This window comes from Sinocyclocheilus rhinocerous, unplaced genomic scaffold, assembly GCF_001515625.1.
Source record: "Sinocyclocheilus rhinocerous isolate Xijiao unplaced genomic scaffold, SAMN03320098_v1.1 scaffold115, whole genome shotgun sequence".
NCBI classification, from domain to species: Eukaryota; Metazoa; Chordata; class Actinopteri; order Cypriniformes; family Cyprinidae; genus Sinocyclocheilus; species Sinocyclocheilus rhinocerous.
Genome location: NW_015650001.1, coordinates 239,493 through 250,155, shown reverse-complemented (window position 1 = coordinate 250,155; position 10,663 = coordinate 239,493). Strand labels below are relative to the sequence as shown.

Here is a 10,663-nt window from a genome sequence, read left to right as displayed (position 1 = left end):
TGATTGAGAGCAAACGTGAGAGGTCACGGGACTACGGCAGGGTGTGGCCAATTAAAAAATAAAAAATCTCCAAAAAATCGCTAGTTTTATTTAAATATAGCTAAAATAGCTCCTTGTCGCAAAAAATAAAAAAAAGTCGCAGCTACAATGAGAAAGTAGCAAAATTTGGCGACAAAATCCCCAAATTGGCAACACTGATGCGCGGGACTCGATGAAAGAGAGGAAGCGGCCAGAAGAAGCAGTGAAATGTAGCAACTTCACTGACCTGTTCAGGGCTTCAAGTGCAGGTCAGCTTCATTAATCCACGTTAGTTCTCTACAAATATGATAAAGTACACCCAGTAATATGGATGACAAATCGTTGTGCTCTTCTGGGATGCTTATCTACTTGTTTAAAGGTAAATTATCTGTTTCTTGTGTTTACTACTGTGTGTATTTAATGCGACATAACGTTGGGAAAAATGCTAATCGCGAATAGCATGTTAGCCTACAGTTAGTGACTGTTAAAATGTTGGTACATGGTATTATATTCACCAATAATGTCTGTATTATTCTGTAATTTATTTTATAAGTTGCTTGTACTGATAATATAATATTTTACACAGGAAACGGACAGTTGTTTTTTTAGCCATTTGTTTGTTGACCGGGAAAATCTCCTGATCCATGGAAAAATAAGTTTTCTTTGATGAGTTGTGGCGCTGAATACTCTTCACTGGATCCCGTATCTGCTGAACTTGCCGCCCTGTACAGTTGTGCCTGTTGTTCGTGGTCACTGGACTAGATACAGCCTCTCAGGTCGTGAGTACTATAAAGTACGTGCAGTTAAACACATTTTGTGTTGTTTGTAAAGTGAAGCGGCCAGTTTTTGTTTTTGGCCACCACGCTCTCAAGCCACGTCCCAGGCCTGCAACGAGTTATTTTGTTTAAGACTGAGTGAACAAGAGACCAGTGATCCTCAAATCTGGCTCGCGAGATCCACTTTCCTGCAGGGTTTAGCGCCAACCCTAATCAAACAACTATAGGCCTACCTGTGATTTTCTAATGATCCGGAAGACATTGATTAGCAAACTCAAGTGTGTTTGATTAGGGTTAGAGCTAAACTCTGCAGGAAAGTGAATCTCGTGGGCCAGATTTGAGGATCCCTGCTATAGGACATCGATATCGATTGTAAAGTTACATAAAAAAATTTAGCAGAGGCGGGAGCTAGAGACAGCAACACAAAAATAATATGAGTCACAGCCTAACAATTTCAATAGTGTGTTCAGTATTACAGTTTTTCTACAAATATATTGTATTAATTTTGACATTTGGGCACTTTAGAAATTGTTTTAATATACCAGTCAAAAGGTTTTGATCAGTAAGATTTTGCAATGTTTTTTAAAGAAGTCTCTTCTGCTCACCAAGCCTGCATTTATTTGATCCAAAATACAGCAAAAACAACAATATTGTGAAATATTTTTATTATTTAAAATGACTGCTTTCTATTTGAATATATTTTAAACTGTAATTTATTCCTGCGATTTCAAAGCTGAATTTTCAGCATCATTAATCTGAGTTTTGCACGTTAATCCTTAAGAAATCATTCTAATATTCTGATTTGCTGCTCAAAAAACATTTATTATTATTATGTTGAAAACAGATTCGATTTTTTTTTCAGGTTTCTTTGATGAATAGAAAGTTCAGAAGAACAGCATTTATCTGAAATACTTTAAGTCATTTTAAGATAAATAACATGCTGTGCTAACAAATTGAAATGAGGTGGTTGTTTTCAACAAGGTGGACACAGTTCTGTTCATAACAGTAGACCTGCTGGTGAAGAAGTTACAGGTAAGAAAAAGAAGGGAGAGACAGAGATATTGGGGAAAATGAAGAAAAGGAAAAGGGAAGTGAATTGGTACAGTTAAAGAGAGAACCTTTACTTATTTTCCATGGCCTTAGACTAAGTGTTTAGACATTTTTATGTGATGGCCATTATACAAATAGTAGGGTTGTCTGTGGTTTCAGAAATTGTAGTGGATGCATAAGCTATATACAGAAAAAAAGGGCCAAAATTGTACCTTTTGGGGTACAACAGCTTGACATGGTAGCAGTACTCTTAAAAGGACATATTTGTTCCTTTTTTACCCCTAATAGGTAGGCCTACAAATTAGTACTTTAAGGGTACAAATTACTACTCTAAGGTACTAATAGGTTCATATTAGGGGTAAAAAAGGTACAACGATGTCCTTTTAAGTGTACTGCTACAGTGTCAAGCTGTTGTACCCCAAAAGGTACAATTTTGGCCCCTTTTTTTCTGTGTGGCCTGGATGAGTGTGAGATTTCCCGGCCTGAAATTGCGTCCCAGTCCGGCCCTGCTTGACATTAATGCTTGTCTGGGACAAGTGGATTTTTTTTGAAGGGGCAAGTGAAAGAAGAGATTTTTTACTTGCCCGACCGGACAACTAATCTGATTAAAACATCTAATTAGGGAAGCACAGACATTTGAATGATTCTGGTTTTATTACATTCGGGGTAAATGGCAATTGATAATGGATAATTAACAATAACAACAAGATCGCGCCAGTTGAGGCTCACACAGCCTGTCTGTGAGAGAATCTCGTGGAGAAATTAAAACACAGAAGAAACATAAAAATGTAACTTAGTTTTTATATTTATAACACACAGCATATGTTGAGCAACATGACCAAGAGAGTGACGTTTTCCCTGAAAACCACGATTGCAAATTTGACATTTTATACAAGAGTTAAAACGAGTAGTTAACATACATTTTAGTTCAATATTTGAATTTATTGAAAGAATATATTGTCAGTGTTGACTGTTTTTGCTCGATTTGGTGAATGAAAATAGTTCCAAACGCAATTTACTGCTAAATCGGTCAACTCCAACCAAATCTGCAGCCTGTCTCTGACTTTCTGCAACTATTTATCGACTTCTCCAGACTAGATTGGGGGGAAAAAAAAAATAGTGTAGTGTATATTCCAGTCATTAGATTACAGAATTGTCACTTAAGAATCTAAATTACGATGTAGATAATGTTTTTCATAATCTTGACATACTTTTAGGTCAGTCAGATTTCTCGGTTTCAGGCAGCACAATCAATACTGAATTTAAACTCGGCTTAATCGGTCAGATTTTCACCAGTACCAAAAACAGAGAAAATGCTTGACACGTTATTACATGCTTAACTGGATAGTTCACACATGTGGTCCTGTATTTTATTCTGTTGAATAAAAGATGTTCTGCAGCATGTTTAGGGTTCATTCACACAGAATGGGCTTTTGCACTGAGAAATGTGAGATGTGAGCAGCAGTTGGATAAAAACAAAAAAAAACTGGGTGACATTTTAGGTGAAATATCTCTTTAAAAATAACGAGATACAGTATTATTCATTGTGCAGTGAACACCAGTTACTCACTTCTGGCAAAAATGGTCTTTTATAATGCATTGATTATTGCTCTATAAGCCATAATGATACAATTACGATACACAGTACGGTATAACATGTTTATTTAACCACAAGCAATAGCATCACATCCCTTTGTCAGGACATCCCCAGTATCAGAGACAGACCAGCTCCATCCATCCTGCCCAGGACAGCACATGTGTAGCTAAAGGACAGATGGAGGAGTCAGTGATGGGTGGTGTGTTTGCAGGCTCAGAGCCTATTAGAGTTCAGTCTGTAAGTTCAACACCCAGACCACCTCTTGTGGAACAAGTGGTCATTTTAAAGGCATTATTTGTTTTCTTCAAATTCCTTTTTTCGTAAAAAAGAACAAAACAGAACAAAACGATGACTGACAGGTAACAAGTGATCAAGTGAAGGGCCAGCACGCAGACATTCACTCCAGCACCACAGTGCCTCCTGCTGCTTCTAGTGCTGCTTTCAGTTTCTCTGCTTCGTCTTTAAACACATTCGCCCGGATCTCCTGAGGTAGAGACTCTACAAGCTTCTTGGCCTGTAAATGAGAGGAAAAATAATCGGAGTCCTTTAGAAATTAAAATCAGCAGCAACTCACATTCATGAGTAACAAAATCTAGTGAGCTGCATTGCTGTCTGCAGCCTTTTGACACTTTGGAAACAAACTACATAGACAGCAACTGACCGATATGTGCTAATAAGAGACTGAAATATATTTAGATTAGCCTTCATGCCACTGTGGCCTTTAAAAAAAAGTCCTTCATAATACTTAAAAACATCTTACCTGTACAAGATTCAGGCCCTCCATGCAATTCTTCACTTCTTTAATCAGTTTCACTTTGTCAGCCGCTTTGAATTCTGTCAGTTTGATTGTAAAATGGGTTTTCTCTTTCTTTGCAGGTGCCGACTCCTCCTCTACTGCCTGCAAATTCATTTAACCATTACAGCAAAAACTTCACAAACACAACCATTACATTTGCACAAAAATATACAAAATATTTCAAGCTCTTAAAATTGAGTTTTTTTCCCCCTTTTCTCAACAAATGGTCAGTAAAAACCAGTTTACAGTTTACCAACAACTGCAATAATTGTTACAATTACATAATACATACATCATTTACAAACAGGTAACAATTTTATAAAACAACACCAAAATGTGTGAAAATTTAGCTGTCATTCACTAGGGGGAGCACTGGTTTGAGACCAAATGTTAGTTTCTGGTTACTAATAAATTCGTAGTTAGGGCTGTCAAAATAGTTTTTTTTGAATATTCGTCGAATTTAAAATAAAAATCCATTCGAATGCAAAAAAAAAAAAGCATTGCATTCAAATTTTAGGTGTGCGTCAGGCAGCCTTATCAGTTGCACACGAGATGCGATGACGATGTAAGTGTCATTGCATTTTAATGCTTTTTTTTAGCCTATCCAGTTGAAGCCACTAGATGCGGCGCTGCCATGTTGTACATTCAAAATATTGCGGAAAAAGAGAACATAAATGCGGAGATGATGTTGTTTATGTCAAAACTGAAACCAAGCCAATCACACGGAACGAACGCATATGTATGGCATTTTCTAGAGGGACAGCTATCACCGTTGCACTCGCATCTCGCACAAAGGAGCCGCATGTTTAGAAAGCCATGTAAAATTAATGCAAGTTCAACTTTTAAAAAAACATCGAGACTTGATGGCGGTTTTTCCCCATCACACTGCATCTCATGTTTTTAAATGAAGAAAGTACTCTTTGTCATTGGTTTTCATTCCTTTGTATAAAACTACACATACATGATGCTGTTTTGTTTCTAATTGTTTAAGAAACTTAATTATATATGGTTTATAAACATTATTTTAAACATTATGCACTTTTTTCAAAGATAGTCTTGTTATTTTATTGCTTTGAATAAACGGGCATTAGTAATGTTTTGCTTGATGCGCCCTCTTGTGGCCTCAGGAGAGAAACCAAAAGTTTTTCTTCACCCTAACTGAAATTATGCCTTTTCAATTAGAATATAATTTGAATATTGATAATATTAAAGTACGAAACTCGAATTTCGTTTTTCAGCCATTTTCACAGCCCTACTCAAAGCTCCTAAAAACAACAACAAAGTACAATATGTATTGTGCCACATACTAGTCTTGTATGACTAATAAAGCTTTACCTCAGCAGCAGGAGCAGCTGCTATTGCTGCCATTGAGCCCATGGGCATCATTCCAACATCCTGAATGTTCAGAGTTTTCTAACGGGGACAAAAAAACAACATTTATATCAGTAAAGATGATCATACTTAGAGCTGGGCGATATAGTGAATATTCACAATTTCAAATTCAGCAACTTCGTATGTAGAGAAGAACTATATTTGACCATTACGTTTACAAAAGATTATACACTTAAGTGTCTATATATTTCATTAATATTAGATTAACTGCAAGTTTTTCTTTAAAAAAAAAAAAACATACTTTTAAAGGGATAGTTCATCCAAAAATGAAAATTCTGTCATTAATTACTCACCCTCATGTTGTTCTAAACCCGTAAGACCTCTGTTCATCTTCGGAACACAAATTAAGATATTTTTGATGAATTCTGAGAGCTCTCTGACCCTCCCATAGACAGCAATGTAATTACCACGATCAAGGCTCAGAAACATAGCAAGGAGATCGGTAAAATAATCCATGTGACATCAGGGGTTCAACCGTAATTTTATGAAGATACGAGAACCAGGGTGACGTGTAGGAGAAGAATTGTTGAATAAAGTAGTTTTTTTTTCTTTTCTTTTGCGCTCCTCTCAGAATTCATCAAAAATATCTTAATTTGTGTTCCGAAGATGAACGAAGATCTTACGGGTTTAGAACGACATGAGGGTGAGTAATTAATGACAGAATTTTCACTATTGGGTGAACTAACCCTTTAAGATTTGAAGTGCAATACAAGTGCACTTCTTGTATTTTGTCTTGCATTAAACAGCATTATTTGGCTGGTGTTTTGTGCTGCACCTTTAGTAATTCATTGAGGTCAGACACTTCTATGAGCTTGAGGTTGGCGATGTCATTGACCAGCTGTTGGATTTTGGGAGAGTACTGCTTGGGTGTCCCATCAAGCTGAGGTGTTGCAATGGCATCAGATGGCCTGACAGTGCTGGTCTTGAGTGTTCGCAGGGCACACAGTGCTGCCCTCTGTAGGTTGTGTCTGTGAAATGAGTCCATCAGACAACAATAATGAGCACAAAAAGCAGCAACAAATACCATATAGTGCATCTATTCTCTGTTAGCAAAAGAGCAGCAAATCAGGATATTAGAATGATTTCTGAAGGATCATGTGAGTAGACTGCTGACTGGAGTAATTATGCTGAAAATTCTCTCTTTAAATTGTATTTGTATATAAATAATATTTCACAATATTGCTGATTTTACTGTATTTTTCACCAATTAAAGGAATAGTTCACCCAAAAATTGAAAAAATTCTTTCATTAATTCCTCACGCTCATGTCGTTCTAAACCCGTAAGACCTTCGTTCATCTTCAGAACACAAATTAAGATATTTTTGATGAAATCTAAGAGCTCTCTGACCCTCCCATAGACAGCAACGCAACTGAAATGTTCCCAGGCACAAAAAGGTAGCAAGGACATCGGTAAAATAGTCCATGAGACATCAGTGGTTCAACCGTAATGTTATGAAGCTACGAGAATACTTTTTGTGTGCAAAGAAAACAAAAATAACGACTTTATTCAACAATTCTTCTTAGCTTCATAACATTAAGGTTGAACCACTGATGTCAGTCACATGGACTATTTTAACGATGTTCTTACTACGTTTCTGGGTCTTGAACATGTCAGTTGCATTGCTGTCTATGCAGGGTCAGAGAGCTCTAGGATTTCATCAAAAATATCTTAATTTGTCGGCGCCAACAGCCTCGTGGGCGCTTCGGGCGTCCCAAGTTTGAGTCCTGGCTCGCGGACCTTTCCTGACCCCGCCCCCCTCCTCTCTCTCCCCCACTTCGCTTCCTGTCTAATATACGGTCCTATCCTAATAAAGGCAAAGACATATAATTAAAAAATAAATAAAAATCTTAATTTGTGTTCTGAAGATGAACGAAGGTCTTACGGGTTTGGAACGGCATGAGGGTGAGTAATTGATAACAGAATTTTCATTTTTGGGTGATATATTCCTTTAAATGCAGCCTAGGTGTAAATAAAACAATAATAATAAATAAAATCAAATAAATTAAAAACATTTAATCTTACCAACCCCAAAACTTTGAACGGTGCGTTTCTATTAAATTGCATTATAAATAATCAGTGGATTCTAAAAGTCTTGAGACCACTAGTGAAAATGGATCCATTTAGCATTTTTTGTTGCACAATATACTACTGTCAGCATAATACTAATAAAGGTTTCTTAACTTGAGGTTAGCGTATCCACTACTGACCTTGAGTACAAAGGAGTGCACATGGTCAATGTCACAGATGTGGTTACATTTAATTGGTGATTCAATAATAAACCATATTAAATGCTAATGAGCATTATATCAGAGCTTCTTAATTTCAACCATTTAAAAATAGTTTCCAGGTGCAAACAAGAAAACAAATCCCAGGTTTTCAGTGTGGTCTCAGCCTGCATGTCAGCACACAGCTTTTTAAATATCGGCTGACCACCATTAGAAATATAGAGAGGAAATTATACATTTATGATTCATTAACAGAAGTCACGTGACCTTCCATTCCGGTAAATTACACTGTTATTCTCGTTTAGTTGCATTTTCAAGTAAACATTAAAACAGTATATGAACTATGCTATTACATGCATATTCCCTGACTTTTGACGTTGAGAGAATCAGATCTGCTGCAGGATAAAGATGCATCATGTCAGAATCTTATCGGAGCACATTACGGTTGATTTTTGTGCACTTTAGATGATAATAATATCTGTATGGGTTTCATTGACAGCGACATTGCTGATACCTCTAGTATGTGAAATATTCTTGGTAAATTCTCTGTCCTTGAGCGCTGGCAGACGCAGGGGGTTTTGTCAGGCTCTTACCGGTGTGTGTTTGCCGCGGTCCGCAGCGCGATCCAGACGCAGTATCTGCTGCAGTACATCATGAGCACGACTAACCGTTCAGTGAACGCTACAAAACGACAGGCCAGATCCCAAAACACAACTCTCTCAGTGTGAAACTGACTGTCAGACCTCCTCTAGCAGAAGCACATGGCGTCCTCCACTGGCTCTTCCTGACCCACCCACAATGCATCGCGCCGGGGGGACAAAACTTTATTTAAAATACTCCTGTCACGTTGTTTTACAAAACCCCTTCTCTTAAATAAATGTCTTAATTTAAAGATAAATAGCCTCCTAAAACAATGGGCAAACATATTAAAGAAAACGTACAGAAATAAAAACCTACATACATGGGGTTTTAAAATAAAAGTCTCTGAATGACTGAGACGCATTACATAAATTGCATAAAAGTCTCTAAAACAAATCCTAGAAATATCGAGCTAAAATATTAGTAGGCAATGTATGAAATAACGCCACTGACAGAAATCCGAATCTCGCTACATTTAAAATGAACTTATTTAAATGTATTTATTTACTTGCCATATAGGGCTATCTGTGAAAATTACAGGTCCCTATAAAAAAAAATATATATAAAAATGTTCTGCATGCATACAATACTTAGGTGCTCCGTAAAAATTAGTCTCTCAAATCCTTCCTATTATAAAAAGACCCTTAAATGGCCACTGTGCTTAAACCAAATAAAATAAAATTAATAACTACTGTTGTATTTTGTTTTAATTATGTAATAATAATACACAGAGGTAATCACTCAGCAAACCAGCCAGCAAGCGAGCGAGTGAAATAAATAAATAAATACACACCTAATGGTCGAGCAACCTATGTTGGACCATTTGAGATAAATTAACCCTCAGAAAACTGATTAACCCACAGAAGATTCCCACGAATCATGTAATTTCCTGATTTTCTTGTACAGTTTAGTCACTTGTGTGGCTATAGCTCAAAATGTGTTTTATGTGTTATACTGATGTGCTTTATGGCCAAATGAAACAACGGTTTAACCAGAACCAGACATTTCAGAGTGCTGTATAAAATAAAATAGCATCCTAATTCACAAAATTAAATCCAAGATAGAAAGGTAATTAGCATGCTCTCTTTGGTTCTTTAATAAAGTTATATTGAGTTCTTTGGTTGTGCAGAACTTGAAGGGGAGGAGCAGACAGAAGCCTCTTATCCAGGTAATCTCCTGATCCATCTGCTGCTCCTTCAGCCATCACTGAGCAACAACAGTGCAGCGTAAGTATCAGCAACATTTATAACATGCATGGTCCTGGCTTACAGAAATAAATATGTTCAACATTTAGCAAGAGTCCACTAAATGTTCCTTTCTTCTGCAGATCATGCTGCTCTCTCCTGCAGCTGAGCGCAGTCAGGACGGTTTGCTGTCGGTGCTCTGGGAGCTACTGGAGGATCAGTCTCACCGTGAGCTGTTTGGTCTTGAGTTGGGATCAGGCACAGGGCAGCATGTGGCGCACTTCGCTCAAGAAATGCCCTTTGTCACGTGGCAGCCTTCAGACATCAAGGAGGAAGCACAGAACAGGTACAGTACACAGGTTGTTTTCTTTGTTACCGTGTAATTACAAATGTCATTATTATCAGGGTTTGTAATGTGGCGTCTCTGCTGCAGTATCAAAGCTTATATAGGGGCCACTAAGGCAAAAACAGTGCTGGAGCTGGTGTATCTGGATGCCAGTCAACCCTGGGAGAAATGGGCAGGACTTCCACAAAGCTCTTGTGACATTATTATAGCAATCAACCTGCTTCAGTACAGCCCCTTCAGAACTGCAGAGGTATGACGCCAATATACGTAATACTGATTTATGACTTTTTTTAATTTTAAATTTACGTTTTTTGTATATAGCAGACTTTTAAAATAGACTTGGGCTATGAGAAATGAGAAAGTAACTATTAGGGGTTTAAAGGCAGGGTATGTGATTTTTCAAACACACTTTAGAAAACTGATTCGGGCCGAATGGCAAAACAAACTTGTAGCCAATCAGCAATAAGGGGCGTGTCTACTCGTGATGTGGAGGAGAGCGCGTTCAGTGCATGGGACGGACATTAGCCGAGCCGAGCGACAGAAAGATAGAGATGGCGGATAAAAAAACAAAAGAGGAAAACGCCTGCGGAACGATAAGGTAAGAAGTAGGACCCGTGTAAATATCAGATCAGCTTTCCA

General features: G+C 37.5%; 1 protein-coding gene and 1 pseudogene across 1 annotated transcript; one reads left to right on the top strand and one right to left on the bottom strand.

The window, feature by feature from the left end:
• Positions 1-3,773: 3,773 nt before the first annotated feature.
• On the bottom strand, positions 3,774-8,677 carry mrpl12 (mitochondrial ribosomal protein L12). The gene is made up of 5 exons (XM_016516132.1): positions 8,449-8,677; positions 6,405-6,597; positions 5,573-5,650; positions 4,202-4,339; positions 3,774-3,955 (listed from the first exon to the last, which is right to left on the bottom strand). Exons 1-5 carry the CDS (start codon positions 8,508-8,510, stop codon positions 3,839-3,841), a joined length of 588 nt encoding a protein of 195 aa, XP_016371618.1. The 5' UTR covers positions 8,511-8,677; the 3' UTR covers positions 3,774-3,838.
• An 827-nt stretch (positions 8,678-9,504) lies between these two features.
• Positions 9,505-10,663, top strand: part of LOC107711193 (UPF0585 protein C16orf13 homolog B-like) — a 3,772-nt pseudogene continuing 2,613 nt past the window's right edge.

What these genes read in the sequence shown, in the direction of transcription:
- mrpl12 (XM_016516132.1), bottom strand. Translation starts at nt 8,510, where the DNA reads ATGATGTACTGCAGCAGATACTGCGTCTGGATCGCGCTGCGGACCGCG. An exon ending in ACCTCAATGAATTACTAAAG is followed by an intron (nt 5,651 to 6,404) that starts GTGCAGCACAAA and finishes TGTCCCCGTTAG; the next exon opens with AAAACTCTGAACATTCAGGA. An exon ending in CAGCTGCTCCTGCTGCTGAG is followed by an intron (nt 4,340 to 5,572) that starts GTAAAGCTTTAT and finishes ATGAATTTGCAG; the next exon opens with GCAGTAGAGGAGGAGTCGGC.